General features: G+C 53.4%; 1 protein-coding gene across 1 annotated transcript in view; it reads left to right on the top strand.

Annotated features, from left to right (window-relative positions):
• LOC116936888 (integrin alpha-L-like) overlaps window positions 1-18,726 on the top strand; it is a 179,319-nt gene that overhangs the window by 96,200 nt on the left and 64,393 nt on the right. The window contains exons 13-16 of the mRNA XM_076057808.1: window positions 977-1,180; window positions 2,486-2,715; window positions 6,730-6,881; window positions 8,795-8,926. Coding sequence (XP_075913923.1) covers window positions 977-1,180; window positions 2,486-2,715; window positions 6,730-6,881; window positions 8,795-8,926 — 718 coding nt within the window. The remainder of the gene's footprint in view (window positions 1-976; window positions 1,181-2,485; window positions 2,716-6,729; window positions 6,882-8,794; window positions 8,927-18,726) is intronic.

The following is an 18,726-nucleotide window of genomic DNA, read 5'->3' as shown; positions in this document are numbered from 1 at the left end:
GGGAGAGAGATGGGGAGAGAGATGGGGAGAGATGGGGGAGAGATGGGGGAGAGATGGGGAGGAGATGGGGAGAGAGAGATGGGGGAGAGAGATGGGGAGAGAGATGGGGGAGAGATGGGGGGAGAGATGGGAGAGAGATGGGGAGAGAGATGGGGGAGAGATGGGGAGAGAGATGGGGAGGAGAGATGGGGGAGAGATGGGGGGAGAGATGGGAGAGAGATGGGGGAGAGATGGGAGAGAGATGGGGGAGAGATGGGGGAGAGAAGGGAGAGAGATGGGGAGAGAGATGGGGGAGAGAGATGGGGAGAGAGATGGGGAGAGAGATGGGAGAGAGAGAGAGGATGGGGAGAGAGATGGGGGAGAGATGGGGAGAGAGATGGGAGAAGGGGAGAGATTGGGGAGAGATGGGGAGAGAGATGGGAAGAGAGATGGGGAGAGAGATGGGGAGAGAGATGGGGAGAGAGATGGGGGAGAGATGGGGAGAGAGATGGGGAGAGAGATGGGGGGAGAGATGGGGGAGAGATGGGGAGAGATGGGGAGAGAGATGGGGGGAGAGATGGGGGGAGAGATGGGAGAGAGATGGGGAGAGAGATGGGGAGAGAGATGGGAGAGAGATGGGGGAGGAGATGGGAGAGAGATGGGGAGAGAGATGGGGGAGAGATGGGGGAGAGATGGGGGAAGAGATGAGGGGGAGAGATGGGGGAGAGATGGAGAGAGAGAGAGAGAGAGATGGGAGAGAGAGAGAGATGGAGGGAGAGGTGGAGAGAGAGAGGATGGGAGAGAGAGTGGGGGAGATGGAGAGGTGAGGGAGGAGAGAGAGAAGATGGGAGAGAGTGGATGGAGAGAGATGGAAGAAAGAGTGGAGAGAGAGAGATGGGACAGAGGAGATGGAGATGGAGAGAGAGAGATGGAGAGAGAGATGGACAGAGAGAGATATGGAGAGAGATGGAGAGAGAGATGGAGAGATGGAGAGAAGAGAGAGAGATGGAGAGGGAGAGAGAGAGAGATGCTGTGGTTGCCATGGTTCCCGTGGTACCCCCCCACCCCCAGCGCGTGTCAGCGGAGTCGGTGGACCCGTCCTGCGCTGGTTCGGCCGCTCGGTGAGCGGCCGCCTGGACCTGAGCGGCGACCTGCTGACGGACATCGCCGTGGGGTCGAGAGGTCACGCCACCCTGCTGCGGTGAGTCGCCACGGCAACGGGGGCGTGGCATCGGGGGGCGTGGCAAAGGGGGCGTGGCAACGGGGGCGTGGCAACGGGGGCGTTGGCAACGGGGGCGTTGGCAACGGGGGCGTGGCATCGGTGGCCGTTGGCAACGTCGGCGTTGGCAACGGGGGCGTGGCAAAGGGAGCGTGGTAAAGGGGGCGTTGGCAACGGGGGCGTGGTAACGGGGGCGTGGCAACGGGGTCCTTGGCAACAGGGGCGTGGCAACGGGGGCGTTGGCAACGGGGGCGTTGGCAAAGGGGGCGTGGCAAAGGGGGCGTTGGCAACGATGGCGTTGGCAACGGGGGCGTTGGCAACGGGGGCGTTGGCAAAGGGGGCGTGGCAACGGGGGCGTGGCAACGGGGGCGTTGGCAACGGGGGCGTTGGCAATGGGGGCGTGGCAACGGGAGTCGTTGGCAACGGAGGCGTTGGCAACGGGGGCGTTGGCAACGGGGGCGTTGGCAACGGGGGCGTGGCAACGGGGTCCTTGGCAACAGGGGCGTGGCAACGGAGGCGTTGGCAACGGGGGCGTTGGCAACGGGGGCGTTGGCAACGGGGGCGTTGGCAATGGGGGCGTGGCAACGGGGTCCTTGGCAACAGGGCGTGGCAACGGGAGTCGTTGACAAAGGGGGCGTGGCAACGGTGGGCGTTGGCAACGGCGGCATTGGCAACGGGGACCTTGACAACGGGGGCGTTGGCAACGAGGGCGTGGCAACTAGAGGCCAACCGGAATTGAATTTCTGGTTTCTACCGAAGACGAAACTTTGCCGAAACCGAAACCGAATTTCATCATCATCACCCTCCCTCCCCCCACCCCTCCCCCTCTCTCCACCCCACCACATCTCCCCCCTCCCCCCACCTACCCCTCCCCCTCTCTCCCATCTCCCCACCCTGCCCACCACATCTCCCCCCCCCACCACATCTCCCCCCTCCCCCCACCTACCACATCTCCCCCCACCCACCCACCCTTCCCCTCCCCCCCTCTCTCTCTCTCATCTTTCCCCCCCCCCCACCACATCTCCCCCACCCACCCACCACATCTCACCCACCCACCACATCTCCCCCACCCACCCACCACATCTCCCCCCACCCACCCACCACATCTCCCCCCACCCACCCACCACATCTCCTCCCACCCACCACATCTCCCCCACCCACCCACCACATCTCACCCCACCCACCCACCACATCTCCCCCACCCACCCACCCACCCACCACATCTCCCCCCACCCACCCACCACATCTCCCCCCACCCACCCACCCACCACCCCTCCCCCCACACAGCTCCCGTTTGATAGTGGACCTGAAGGTTTCCGTCTCCTTCCGACCTCGGCTCATCCCTCGTTCCAACATCAGCTGCACCTCCACCTCCTCCACCTCCTCCACCTCCTCCTCCACCTCCTCCACCTCCTCCTCCACCTCCTCCACCACCACCGATGTATCCCACACCAGGGTGGTGGTGGTGGCCGTCTGCTTCAACGCCACCAGAGCCTCGCCAGCGGGCGATGGCACAGGTGGCCGACAACAACAACAACAACCGGCGTGGCACAACAACAACAACAACAACCATGGCACAACAACAACAACAACCATGGCACAACAACAACAACAACCATGGCACAACAACAACAACAACCATGGCACAACAACAACAACAACCATGGCACAACAACAACAACAACAAACATGGCACAACAACAACAACAACCGGCGTGGCACAACAACAACAACAACCATGGCACAACAACAACAACAACCATGGCACAACAACAACAACAAACATGGCACAACAACAACAGCAACAACCATGGCACAACAACAACAACAACCATGGCACAACAACAACAACAAGCATGGCACAACAACAACAACAACCATGGCACAACAACAACAACAACCATGGCACAACAACAACAACCATGGCACAACAACAACCATGGCACAACAACAACAACAACCATGGCACAACAACAACAACCATGGCACAACAATAACAACAACAACCATGGCACAACAACAACAACAACAACCATGGCACAACAACAACCATGGCACAACAACAACAAGCATGGCACAACAACAACAACCATGGCACAACAACAACAACCATGGCACAACAACAACCATGGCACAACAACAACAACAACCATGGCACAACAACAACAACAACAAGCATGGCACAACAACAACAACAACCAGCACGGCACAACAACAACCATGGCACAACATGAGTATGGGTCTCTATGAGTATGGGTCTCTATGAGTATGGGTCTCTATGAGTATGGGTCTCTATGAGTCTCTGTGGGTCTCTGTGGGTCTCTGTGAGTGTGGGTCTCTGTGGGTGTGGGTCTCTGTGAGTGTGGGTCTCTATGAGTATGGGTCTCTGTGGGTCTGTGTGGGTCTCTATGAGTGTGGGTCTCTGTGGGTCTCTGTGGGTCTCTGTGAGTGTGGGTCTCTATGAGTCTCTGTGGGTCTGTGTGGGTCTCTATGAGTGTGGGTCTCTGTGGGTGTGGGTCTCTGTGGGTCTCTGTGGGTCTCTGTGAGTATGGGTCTCTATGAGTGTGGGTCTCTGTGAGTGTGGGTCTCTATGAGTATAGGTCTCTATGGGTCTCTATGAGTATTGGTCTCTGTGAGTATGGGTCTTGTGAGTGTGGGTCTCTATGAGTATGGGTCTCTGTGAGTGTGTGTCTCTGTGTGTCTCTATGTGTCTGTATGGTTCTCTATGGGTCTCTATGGGTCTCTATGTGTCTCTATGAGTCTCTATGTGTCTCTGTGTGTCTCTGTGTGTCTCTATGGGTCTCTATGGGTCTCTGTGTGTCTCTCTATGGGTCTCTATGGGTCTCTGTGTGTCTCTATGTGTCTCTATGTGTCTCTATGTGTCTCTATGGGTCTCTATGGGTCTCTCTGTGTCTCTCTATGGGTCTCTATGGGTCTCTGTGGGTCTCTATGGGTCTCTATGGGTCTCTATGAGTCTCTATGAGTCTCTGTGAGTCTATGTGTGTGTCTGTGTGTCTCTATGGGTCTCTATGAGTCTCTATGTGTCTCTGTGTGTCTCTATGAGTCTCTATGTCTCTCTATGGGTATCTGTGTCTCTGTGTGTCTCTATGGGTCTCTATGGGTCTCTGTGTGTCTCTATGGGTCTCTGTGTGTCTCTATGGGTCTCTGTGTGTCTCTATGGGTCTCTATGGGTCTCTGTGTGTCTCTATGGGTCTCTGTGTGTCTCTATGGGTCTCTATGAGTCTCTATGCGTCTCTGTGTGTCTCTATGGGTCTCTATGTCTCTCTATGTGTCTCTATCGGTCTCTATGGGTCTCTATGTCTCTCTATGGTTATCTATGGGTCTCTGTGTGTCTCTATGTCTCTCTGTGTCTCTATGAGTCTCTATGTCTCTCTATGGGTATCTGTGTGTCTCTGTGTGTCTCTATGGGTCTCTATGGGTCTCTGTGTGTCTCTATGGGTCTCTATGGGTCTCTGTGTGTCTCTATGGGTCTCTATGGGTCTCTATGAGTCTCTCTATGTGTCTCTATGAGTCTCTATGTGTCTCTGTGTGTCTCTGTGTGTCTCTATGGGTCTCTATGGGTCTCTGTATGTCTCTCTATGGGTCTCTGTGGGTCTCTGTGTGTCTCTATGTGTCTCTATGTGTCTCTATGGGTCTCTATGGGTCTCTCTGTGTCTCTCTATGGGTCTCTATGGGTCTCTGTGGGTCTCTATGGGTCTCTATGGGTCTCTATGAGTCTCTATGAGTCTCTGTGAGTCTATGTGTGTGTCTGTGTGTCTCTATGGGTCTCTATGAGTCTCTATGTGTCTCTGTGTGTCTCTATGAGTCTCTATGTCTCTCTATGGGTATCTGTGTGTCTCTGTGTGTCTCTATGGGTCTCTATGGGTCTCTGTGTGTCTCTATGGGTCTCTGTGTGTCTTTCTATGGGTCTCTGTGTGTCTCTATGGGTCTCTATGGGTCTCTGTGTGTCTCTATGGGTCTCTGTGTGTCTCTATGGGTCTCTATGAGTCTCTATGCGTCTCTGTGTGTCTCTATGGGTCTCTATGTCTCTCTATGTGTCTCTATCGGTCTCTATGGGTCTCTATGTCTCTCTATGGTTATCTATGGGTCTCTGTGTGTCTCTATGTCTCTCTATGTGTCTCTATCGGTCTCTATGGGTCTCTATGTCTCTCTATGGTTATCTATGGGTCTCTGTGTGTCTCTATGTCTCTCTGTGTGTCTCTATGAGTCTCTATGTCTCTCTATGGGTATCTGTGTGTCTCTGTGTGTCTCTATGGGTCTCTATGGGTCTATGTGTGTCTCTATGGGTCTCTATGGGTCTCTGTGTGTCTCTATGGGTCTCTATGGGTCTCTATGAGTCTCTCTATGGGTCTCTATGAGTCTATCTATGAGCCTCTATGGGTCTCTATGGGTCTCTATGTCTCTCTATGGGTCTCTATGAGTCTCTCTATGGGTCTCTATGTCTCTCTATGGTTCTCTGTGTGTCTCTATGGGTCTCTATGGTTCTCTGTGTGTCTCTATGAGTCTCTCTATGTGTCTCTATGTGTCTCTATGTGTCTCTATGTCTCTCTATGGGTCTCTATGGGTCTCTATGGTTCTCTATGAGTCTCTCTATGGGTCTCTATGTCTCTCTATGTGTCTCTATGGTCTCTCTATGAGTCTCTATGGGTCTCTATGTCTCTCTATGGGTCTCTGTGTGTCTCTATGTCTCTCTATGTCTCTCTATGAGTCTCTCTATGGTTCTCTATGAGTCTCTCTATGGGTCTCTATGAGTCTTTCTATGTCTCTCTATGGGTCTCTATGGTTCTCTATGTGTCTCTATGGGTCTCTATGGGTCTCTGTGCATCTCTATGTCTCTCTATGGGTCTCTATGAGTCTCTCTATGGTTCTCTATGAGTCTCTCTATGTCTCTCTATGTCTCTCTATGGTTCTCTGTGTGTCTCTATGGGTCTCTATGAGTCTCTATGTGTCTCTATGGTTGTCTATGAGTCTCTCTATGGGTCTCTATGGTTCTCTATGTCTCTCTATGTCTCTCTATGGGTCTCTATGAGTCTCTCTATAGGTCTCTATGTGTCTCTATGAGTCTCTCTATGGGTCTCTATGTGTCTCTATGGGTCTCTATGGTTCTCTATGTCTCTCTATGTGTCTCTGTGTGTGTCTCTATGTCTCTTTATGTGTCTCTATGAGTCTCTCTATGTCTCCCTATGAGTCTCTCTATGGTTCTCTATGTGTCTCTATGGGTCTCTATGTCTCTCTATGTGTCTCTATGAGTCTCTCTATGTCTCTCTATGTGTCTCTCTATGGTTCTCTATGTGTCTCTAAGGGTCTCTATGTGTCTCTGTGTGTCTCTATGGGTCTCTATGTGTCTCTATGTCTCTCTATGTGTCTCTATGTCTCTCTATGTCTCTCTATGGGTCTCTATGAGTCTCTGTGTGTGTCCGTGTGCCACGTTCTGTGTCCCCCGTCCCGGCGCCGTTCCCCGGTCGAAGAGCTTTACGGACCTCCTGATTCCCCCGCTCGCTCCCTGCCAGCGGCTGCTGCGGCTGCGGTGGTGGTGCGCTACTCCCTGGTGGTGGACGCCGAGAGGAAGAAGAGACCAAGGGCTTCGCTGCAGGGGGTCGCTCACTCGTACGGGCTGAGCGTGGACGGGGCCGCCTGTGTGAGGCACAGCCTGCACGTGCCGGTGGGTGGAGGGAGGACGTGGTGGTGGACGTGGTGGAGGGAGATGGTGGAGGGAGGTGGTGGAGGGAGATGGTGGAGGTGGAGGGAGATGGTGGAGGGAGGACGTGGTGGAGGAGGTGGTGGAGGGAGATGGTGGAGGGAGGACGTGGTGGTGGAGGGAGGACGTGGTGGAGGTGGTGGTGGAGGTGGTGGAGGGAGGACGTGGTGGAGGAGGTGGTGGAGGTGGTGGAGGGAGATGGTGGAGGGAGGACGTGGTGGTGGAGGTGGAGGGAGATGGTGGTGGTGGAGGGACGTGGTAGAGGAGGGAGGTGGTGGAGGGAGATGGTGGAGGGAGATGGAGGTGGTAAAGGGAGATGGTGGAGGGAGGACGTGGTGGTGGAGGTGGAGGGAGATGGAGGGACATGGAGGGACGTGGTAGAGGAGGGAGGTGGTGGAGGGAGATGGAGGTGGTGGAGGGACGTGGTGGAGGGGGAGGGAGGTGGTGGAGGGAGATGGTGGAGGGAGGACGTGGTGGAGGAGGTGGTGGAGGTGGTGGAGGGAGGACGAGGTGGTGGAGGGAGATGGAGGTGGTGGAGGGAGATGGTGGAGGGAGGACGTGGTGGTGGAGGTGGAGGGAGATGGAGGGACGTGGTAGAGGAGGGAGGTGGTGGAGGGAGATGGTGGAGGGGGAGGGACGTGGTAGAGGGGGAGGGAGGTGGTGGAGGGAGATGGAGGGAGACGGTGGAGGGAGGTGGTGGAGGTGAAGGGAGATGGAGGGAGATGGAGGGAGATGGAGGTGGTGGAGGGAGATGGTGGAGGGAAATGGAGGTGGTGGAGGGAGATGGAGGGACGTGGTGGAGGAGGGAGGTGGTGGAGGGAGATGGTGGAGGGAGATGGTGGAGGGAGATGGAGGGAGATGGAGGAGGGAGATAGTGGAGGGGGAGGGAGGTGGTGGAGGGAGGTGGTGGAGGGAGATGGTGGGAGATGGAGGGGAGATGGAGGGAGATGGTGGAGGGAGGTGGTGGAGGGAGATGGAGGTGGTGGAGGGAGATGGAGGGAAATGGAGGGAGATGGTGGAGGGAGATGGTGGAGGGAGATGGGGGAGATGGAGGGAGATGGTGGAGGGAGATGGAGGTGGTGGAGGGAGATGGAGGGAGATGGTGGAGGTGGAGGGAGATGGAGGGAGATGGAGGGAGATGGTGGAGGGAGATGGTGGAGGGAGATGGAGGGAGATGGTGGAGGGAGATGGAGAGAGATGGAGGTGGTGGAGGGAGATGGTGGAGGGAGATGGAGGGAGATGGAGGAGGAGGGAGATGGATTGAGAATGAGAGACTGTCGCTATGACGACGACGACCATAACCGATGAAGCCGGCGGTTGCCTTGGCAACCCCGTCGCCCCGCCCCGTCCCCTCTGTCGCCTCCCCTTGCCCCGCCCCCCGCCCCTTGCCCCGCCCTCTCCATCGCCCCGCCCCCCCCTCGCCCCGCTCCCCGCCCCCTCGCCCCGCCCTCCCCGTCGCCCCGCCCCCTTGCCCCACCCCCCACCCCTTGCCCCGCCTTCACCCTTGCCCCGCCCCCCTCGCTCCGCCCCCCGCCCCTTGCCCCGCCCTCTCTGTCGCCCCACTCCCCTCGCCCTGCTCCCCGCCCCTTGCCCCGCCCTCACCTTCGCCCCGCCCTCACCCTCGCCCCGCCCCTTGCCCCGCCCTCTCTGTCGCCCCCCTCCCCTCGCCGCGCTCCCCGCCCCTTGCCCCGCCCTCACCCTCGCCCCGCCCCTTGCCCCGCCCTCTCTGTCGCCCCCCTCCCCTCGCCGCGCTCCCCGCCCCTTGCCCCGCCCTCACCCTCACCCTCGCCCCTCACCCTTGCCCCGCCCCTTGCCCCGCCCCTTGCCCCGCCCTCTCTTGTCACCCCCCCCCCCCCCCGCCCCCCACACCGGTCCAGCTGTGCGTTGACGACGCCTTCTCCCCCGTCGTCGTGGCGACCAACTTCTCCCTGCCGGAGACGGAGACCGACGCCCACGGCAACCGCGGGCCGCTGGCACGGAGAGGACGGCCCAGCAGCGTGAGGGCCTCGGTGAGGCGGGGGGGTGGGACACGCTAAGGACACGCTAAGGACACGCTAGCGACACGCTAAGGACACGCTAAGGACACGCTAAGGACACGCTAAGGACACGGTAGGGAGACGGTAGAGACACGCTAGGGACACGCTAAGGACACGGTAGGGAGACGGTAGAGACACGCTAGAGACATGCTAGGGAGACGGTAGGGACACGCTAGAGACACGCTAGAGACACGCTAGGGACATGCTAAGGACACGCTAAGGACACGCTAAGGACACGCTAAGGACACGCTAAGGACACGCTAAGGACACGCTAAGGACACGCTAGGGACACGCTAGGGACACGCTAAGGACACGCTAGAGACACGCTAAGGACACGCTAAGGACACGCTAAGGACACGCTAAGGACACGCTAGGGACACGCTAGGGACACGCTAAGGACACGCTAGAGACACGCTAAGGACACGCTAGGGACACTCTAGAGACACGCTAGAGACACACTAGAGACATGCTAGGGAGACGGTAGGGACACGCTAGGGACACTCTAGAGACACGCTAGAGACATGCTAGAGACACACTAGAGACACGCTAGAGACACGCTAAGGACACGCTAGGGACACTCTAGAGACACGCTAGAGACATGCTAGGGAGACGGTAGGGACACGCTAGCGACACGCTAGGGACATTCTAAGGACACTCTAGAGACACGCTAGAGACACTCTAGAGACACACTAAGGACACGCTAGCGACATGCTAGAGACACGCTAAGGACACGCTAAGGACACGCTAGAGACACGCTAGGGACATGCTAGAGACACGCTAAGGACACTCTAGAGACACGCTAGAGACATGCTAGAGACACGCTAGCGACACGCTAGGGACATTCTAAGGACACTCTAGAGACACGCTAGAGACACACTAGAGACACACTAGAGACACACTAAGGACACGCTAGCGACATGCTAGAGACACGCTAAGGACACGCTAAGGACACGCTAGAGACATGCTAGCGACATGCTAGAGACACGCTAAGGACACTCTAGAGACACGCTAGAGACATGCTAGGGAGACGGTAGGGACACGCTAGCGACATGCTAGGGACACGCTAGAGACACACTATGGATACGCTAGAGACACGCTAGAGACACTCTAGAGACACGCTAGCGACATGCTAGAGACACGCTAGGGACACGGTAGTGACACGCTAACGACATGCTAGGGACACGCTAGGGACATGCTAGGGACACTCTAGGGACACGCTAGAGACACACTAGAGACACACTAGAGACACACTAGAGACACGCTAGGGACACGTTAGAGACACACTAGAGACACACTAGAGACACGCTAGGGACACGTTAGAGACACACTAGAGACACACTAGAGACACGCTAGGGACACGTTAGAGACACACTAGGGAGACGCAAGCAACACGCCAGCGACACGCTAAGGACACGCTAGCGACACGCTAGCGACACGCTAGGGACACGCTAGGGACACGTTAGAGACATGCTAGCGACACGCTACGGATACGCTAGAGACACCCTCGGGACACGCTAGGAACACGCTAGCGACATGCTAGCGACACGCTATGGACACGCTAGAGACATGCTAGAGACACGCTAGCGACACGCTAGCGACATGCCAGGCACAAGCTAGAGACACACTAGAGACACGCTAGAGACACACTAGAGACACACTAGAGACACGCTAGAGACACGCTAGAGACACACTAGAGACACACTAGAGACACACTAGAGACACGCTAGAGACACTCTAGAGACACACTAGAGACACTCTAGAGACACTCTAGAGACACGCTAGTGACACGCTAAGGACACGCTAGAGACACTCTAGAGACACGCTAGGGACACGCTAGCGACACGCTAGCGACATGCCAGGCACAAGCTAGAGACACTCTAGAGACACACTAGAGACACACTAGAGACACACTAGAGACAAGGTAGAGACACACTAGAGACACACTAGAGACACGCTAGAGACACACTAGAGACACACTAGAGACACTCTAGAGACACACTAGAGACACACTAGAGACACACTAGAGACAAGGTAGAGACACACTAGAGACACGCTAGAGACACGCTAGAGACACACTAGAGACACGCTAGAGACACACTAGAGACACGCTAGAGACACGCTAGAGACACGCTAAGGACACACTAGAGACACACTAGAGACACGCTAGGGACACGCTAGAGACACGCTAGAGACACGCTAAGGACACACTAGAGACACGCTAGAGACACACTAGAGACACACTAGAGACACGCTAGAGACACACTAGAGACACACTAGAGACACGCTAGAGACACACTAGAGGCACACTAGAGACACGCTAGAGACACGCTAGAGACACACTAGAGACACGCTAGAGACACGCTAGAGACACACTAGAGACACACTAGAGACACGCTAGGGACACTCTAGAGACACGCTAAGGACACGCTAAGGACACGCTAGAGACACGCTAGGGACACGCTAGTGACACGCTATAGACACGCTAGAGACACACTAGAGACATGGTAGGGACACGCTAGAGACACACTAGAGACACGCTAGAGACACACTAGAGACACACTAGAGACACACTAGAGACACGCTAGAGACACGCTAGAGACACGCTAGGGACACGCTAGTGACATGCTAGAGACACACTAGAGACACACTAGAGACACGCTAGAGACACACTAGAGACACGCTAGAGACACGCTAGAGACACGCTAGGGACACGCTAGTGACATGCTAGAGACACACTAGTGACACGCTAGAGACACACTAGAGACACGCTAGAGACACACTAGAGACATACTAGAGACACGCTAGAGACACACTAGTGACACGCTAGAGACACTCTAGAGACACACTAGAGACACACTAGAGACACGCTAGAGACACTCTAGTGACACACTAGAGACACACTAGAGACACGCTAGAGACACTCTAGTGACACGCTAGAGACACACTAGAGACACGCTAGAGACACACTAGAGACACACTAGAGACACGCTAGAGACACACTAGAGACACACTAGAGACACACTAGAGACACGCTAGAGACACACTAGAGACACACTAGAGACACACTAGAGACACACTAGTGACACGCTAGGGACACACTAGAGACACGCTAGAGACACGCTAGAGACACGCTAGGGACACGCTAGTGACATGCTAGAGACACACTAGTGACACGCTAGAGACACACTAGAGACACGCTAGAGACACACTAGAGACATACTAGAGACACGCTAGAGACACACTAGTGACACGCTAGAGACACACTAGAGACACACTAGAGACACACTAGAGACACTCTAGAGACACACTAGAGACACACTAGTGACACGCTAGAGACACGCTAGAGACACACTAGAGACACACTAGAGACACACTAGAGACACTCTAGAGACACACTAGAGACACACTAGAGACACACTAGAGACACACTAGAGACACTCTAGAGACACACTAGAGACACACTAGAGACACGCTAGAGACACGCTAGAGACACACTAGAGACACGCTAGAGACACTCTAGGGACACACTAGACACACTAGAGACACGCTAGCGACACGCTAGAGACACTCTAGAGACACGCTAGAGACACACTAGAGACACACTAGAGACACGCTAGAGACACGCTAGAGACACTCTAGGGACACACTAGACACACACTAGAGACACGCTAGAGACACACTAGAGACACACTAGAGACACACTAGAGACACGCTAGAGACACACTAGAGACACACTAGAGACACACTAGAGACACTCTAGAGACACACTAGAGACACGCTAGAGACACTCTAGAGACACACTAGAGACACACTAGAGACACACTAGAGACACTCTAGAGACACTCTAGTGACACGCTAGAGACACACTAGAGACACACTAGAGACACACTAGAGACACACTAGAGACACGCTAGAGACACTCTAGAGACACACTAGAGACACACTAGAGACACACTAGAGACACTCTAGAGACACGCTAGAGACACTCTAGAGACACTCTAGAGACACGCTAGAGACACACTAGAGACACGCTAGAGACACACTAGAGACACGCTAGAGACACGCTAGAGACACACTAGAGACACACTAGAGACACACTAGAGACACACTAGAGACACGCTAGCGACACGCTAGAGACACTCTAGAGACACACTAGAGACACGCTAGAGACACGCTAGAGACACACTAGAGACACTCTAGAGACACACTAGAGACACACTAGAGACACACTAGAGACACACTAGAGACACGCTAAAGACACACTAGAGACACACTAGAGACACACTAGAGACACACTAGAGACACTCTAGAGACACACTAGAGACACACTAGAGACACGCTAGAGACACACTAGAGACACACTAGAGACACACTAGAGACACGCTAGAGACACACTAGAGACACACTAGAGACACACTAGAGACACTCTAGAGACACACTAGAGACACGCTAGAGACACTCTAGAGACACTCTAGAGACACACTAGAGACACGCTAGAGACACACTAGAGACACGCTAGAGACACAGTAGAGACACACTAGAGACACACTAGAGACACGTTAGAGACACACTAGAGACACTCTAGAGACACTCTAGAGACACACTAGAGACACACTAGAGACACGCTAGAGACACACTAGAGACACACTAGAGACACTCTAGAGACACACTAGAGACACACTAGAGACACACTAGAGACACTCTAGAGACACACTAGAGACACACTAGAGACACACTAGAGACACGTTAGAGACACACTAGAGACACTCTAGAGACACTCTAGAGACACACTAGAGACACACTAGAGACACTCTAGAGACACACTAGAGACACGCTAGAGACACGCTAGAGACACGCTAGAGACACAGTAGAGACACACTAGAGACACACTAGAGACACGTTAGAGACACACTAGAGACACTCTAGAGACACTCTAGAGACACACTAGAGACACACTAGAGACACGCTAGAGACACACTAGAGACACACTAGAGACACACTAGAGACACTCTAGAGACACACTAGAGACACACTAGAGACACACTAGAGACACTCTAGAGACACGCTAGAGACACTATAGAGACACACTAGAGACACACTAGAGACACGCTAGAGACACACTAGAGACACACTAGAGACACACTAGAGACACGCTAGAGACACACTAGAGACACACTAGAGACACTCTAGAGACACACTAGAGACACACTAGAGACACTCTAGAGACACACTAGAGACACACTAGAGACACACTAGAGACACACCAGAGACACACTAGAGACACACTAGAGACACACTAGAGACACACTAGAGACACACTAGAGACACTCTAGAGACACACTAGAGACACGCTAGAGACACACTAGAGACACACTAGAGACACACTAGAGACACACTAGAGACACACTAGAGACACACTAGAGACACACTAGAGACACACTAGAGACACACTAGAGACACGCTAGAGACACACTAGAGACACGCTAGAGACACACTAGAGACACGCTAGAGACACGCTAGAGACACACTAGAGACACACTAGAGACACGCTAGAGATACACTAGAGACACACTAGAGACACACTAGAGACACACTAGAGACACACTAGAGACACACTAGAGACACACTAGAGACACAATAGAGACACACTAGAGACACACTAGAGACACACTAGAGACACACTAGAGACACTCTAGAGACACGCTAGAGACACGCTAGAGACACACTAGAGACACACTAGAGACACTCTAGTGACACGCTAGAGACACGCTAGGGACACTCTAGAGACACGCTAAGGACACGCTAAGGACACGCTAGAGACACGCTAGGGACACGCTAGTGGCACGCTAGAGACACGCTAGAGACACACTAGAGACATGGTAGGGACACGCTAGAGACACACTAGAGACACGCTAGAGACACACTAGAGACACACTAGAGACACACTAGTGACACGCTAGGGACACACTAGAGACACGCTAGAGACACGCTAGAGACACGCTAGGGACACGCTAGTGACATGCTAGAGACACACTAGAGACACTCTAGAGACACACAAGAGACACGCTAGAGACACAATAGAGACACACTAGAGACACACTAGAGACACACTAGTGACACGCTAGAGACACACAAGAGACACGCTAGAGACACACTAGAGACACGCTAGAGACACACTAGAGACACTCTAGAGACACACTAGTGACACGCTAGAGACACACTAGAGACACACTAGTGACACACTAGAGACACACTAGAGACACGCTAGTGACACGCTAGAGACACTCTAGAGACACACTAGAGACACACTAGAGACACACTAGAGACACGCTAGAGACACGCTAGAGACACGCTAGAGACACGCTAGAGACACGCTAGAGACACACTAGAGACACACTAGAGACACACTAGAGACACTCTAGAGACACGCTAGAGACACGCTAGAGACACTCTAGAGACACACTAGAGACACGCTAGAGACACTCTAGAGACACACTAGAGACACACTAGAGACACACTAGAGACACACTAGAGACACGCTAGAGACACACTAGAGACACGCTAGAGACACACTAGAGACACACTAGAGACACACTAGAGACACACTAGAGACACACTAGAGACACACTAGCGACACGCTAGCGACACGCTAGAGACACACTAGAGACACGCTAGAGACACTCTAGAGACACACTAGAGACACGCTAGAGACACTCTAGAGACACACTAGAGACACACTAGAGACACTCTAGAGACACGCTAGAGACACTCTAGAGACACGCTAGAGACACACTAGAGACACACTAGCGACACACTAGAGACACTCTAGAGACACACTAGAGACACACTAGAGACACGCTAGAGACACACTAGAGACACGCTAGAGACACACTAGAGACACGCTACCAGCATGCTACCGACACGCTAGACACACTAGAGACACGCTAGAGACACACTAGAGACACTCTAGAGACACACTAGAGACACACTAGAGACACGCTAGAGACACACTAGAGACACACTAGAGACACGCTAGAGACACGCTAGAGACACACTAGAGACACACTAGAGACACACTAGAGACACTCTAGAGACACACTAGAGACACACTAGAGACACGCTAGAGACACGCTAGAGACACACTAGAGACACGCTAGAGACACACTAGAGACACACTAGAGACACTCTAGAGACACACTAGAGACACACTAGAGACACACTAGAGACACACTAGAGACACACTAGGGACACACTAGAGACACGCTAGAGACACACTAGAGACACACTAGAGACACTCTAGAGACACACAAGAGACACACTAGAGACACGCTAGAGACACGCTAGAGACACGCTAGAGACACACTAGAGACACACTAGAGACACACTAGAGACACACTAGAGACACTCTAGAGACACGCTAGAGACACTCTAGAGACACACTAGAGACACGCTAGAGACACACTAGAGACACACTAGAGACACACTAGAGACACGCTAGAGACACACTAGAGACACACTAGAGACACGCTAGAGACACACTAGAGACACAGTAGAGACACACTAGAGACACGCCAGCGACACGCTAGAGACACGCTAGAGACACAGTAGAGACACACTAGAGACACTCTAGAGACACACTAGAGACACGCTAGAGACACACTAGAGACACTCTAGAGACACACTAGAGACACACTAGAGACACACTAGAGACACACTAGAGACACACTAGAGACACGCTAGAGACACGCTAGAGACACACTAGAGACACACTAGAGACACACTAGAGACACACTAGAGACACGCTAGAGACACACTAGAGACACACTAGAGACACACTAGAGACACACTAGAGACACGCTAGAGACACGCTAGAGACACTCTAGAGACACACTAGAGACACACTAGAGACACGCTAGAGACACACTAGAGACACACTAGAGACACACTAGAGACACACTAGAGACACGCTAGAGACACTCTAGTGACACGCTAGAGACACTCTAGAGACACACTAGAGACACTCTAGAGACACTCTAGAGACACACTAGAGACACACTAGAGACACGCTAGAGACACGCTAGAGACACACTAGAGACACACTAGAGACACGCTAGAGACACACTAGAGACACGCTAGAGACACACTAGAGACACACTAGAGACACGCTAGAGACACGCTAGAGACACACTAGAGACACACTAGAGACACGCTAGAGACACTCTAGAGACACACTAGAGACACGCTAGAGACACTAGAGACACACTAGAGACACGCTAGAGACACGCTAGAGACACGCTAGAGACACACTAGAGACACTCTAGAGACACACTAGAGACACGCTAGAGACACACTAGAGACACACTAGAGACACGCTAGAGACACGCTAGAGACACACGAGAGACACGCTAGAGACACACTAGAGACACACTAGAGACACACTAGAGACACACTAGAGACACGCTAGAGACACACTAGAGACACGCTAGAGACACACTAGAGACACGCTAGAGACACACTAGAGACACACTAGAGACACTCTAGAGACACTCTAGAGACACACTAGAGACACTCTAGAGACACACTAGAGACACAGTAGAGACACACTAGAGACACACTAGAGACACACTAGAGACACGCTAGAGACACACTAGAGACACACTAGAGACACACTAGAGACACACTAGAGACACACTAGAGACACACTAGAGACACACTAGAGACATACTAGAGACACACTAGAGACACACTAGAGACACGCTAGAGACACACTAGAGACACACTAGAGACACACTAGAGACACACTAGAGACACACTAGAGACACACTAGAGACACACTAGAGACACACTAGAGACACACTAGAGACACGCTAGAGACACTCTAGAGACACTCTAGAGACACGCTAGAGACACACTAGAGACACTCTAGAGACACGCTAGAGACACGCTAGAGACACTCTAGTGACACACTAGAGACACACTAGAGACACTCTAGAGACACTCTAGAGACACAGTAGAGACACACTAGAGACACTCTAGAGACACACTAGAGACACACTAGAGACACGCTAGAGACACGCTAGAGACACTCTAGAGACACGCTAGAGACACACTAGAGACACACTAGAGACACGCTAGAGACACACTAGAGACACACTAGAGACACGCTAGAGACACTCTAGAGACATACTAGAGACACGCTAGAGACACACTAGAGAAACACTAGAGACACGCTAGCGACACTAGAGACACGCTAGAGACACACTAGAGACACGCTAGAGACACACTAGAGACACACTAGAGACACACTAGAGACACACTAGAGACACGCTAGAGACACACTAGAGACACGCTAGAGACACACTAGAGACACACTAGAGACACGCTAGAGACACAGTAGAGACACACTAGAGACACGCTAGAGACACGCTAGAGACACTCTAGAGACACACTAGAGACACGCTAGAGACACACTAGAGACACGCTAGAGACACGCTAGAGACACACTAGAGACACGCTAGAGACACACTAGAGACACGCTAGAGACACGCTAGAGACACGCTAGAGACACACTAGAGACACGCTAGAGACACGCTAGAGACACACTAGAGACACACTAGAGACACACTAGAGACACACTAGAGACACGCTAGAGACACACTAGAGACACACTAGAGACACACTAGAGACACACTAGAGACACGCTAGAGACACACTAGAGACACACTAGAGACACACTAGAGACACTCTAGAGACACACTAGAGACACACTAGAG

This window comes from Petromyzon marinus, chromosome 84 (assembly GCF_048934315.1).
Source record: "Petromyzon marinus isolate PM22_M1 ecotype Great Lakes invasive population chromosome 84, UKy_Petmar_22M1.pri1.0, whole genome shotgun sequence".
NCBI classification, from domain to species: Eukaryota; Metazoa; Chordata; class Hyperoartia; order Petromyzontiformes; family Petromyzontidae; genus Petromyzon; species Petromyzon marinus.
This window is presented reverse-complemented; position numbering and strand designations above follow the sequence as displayed.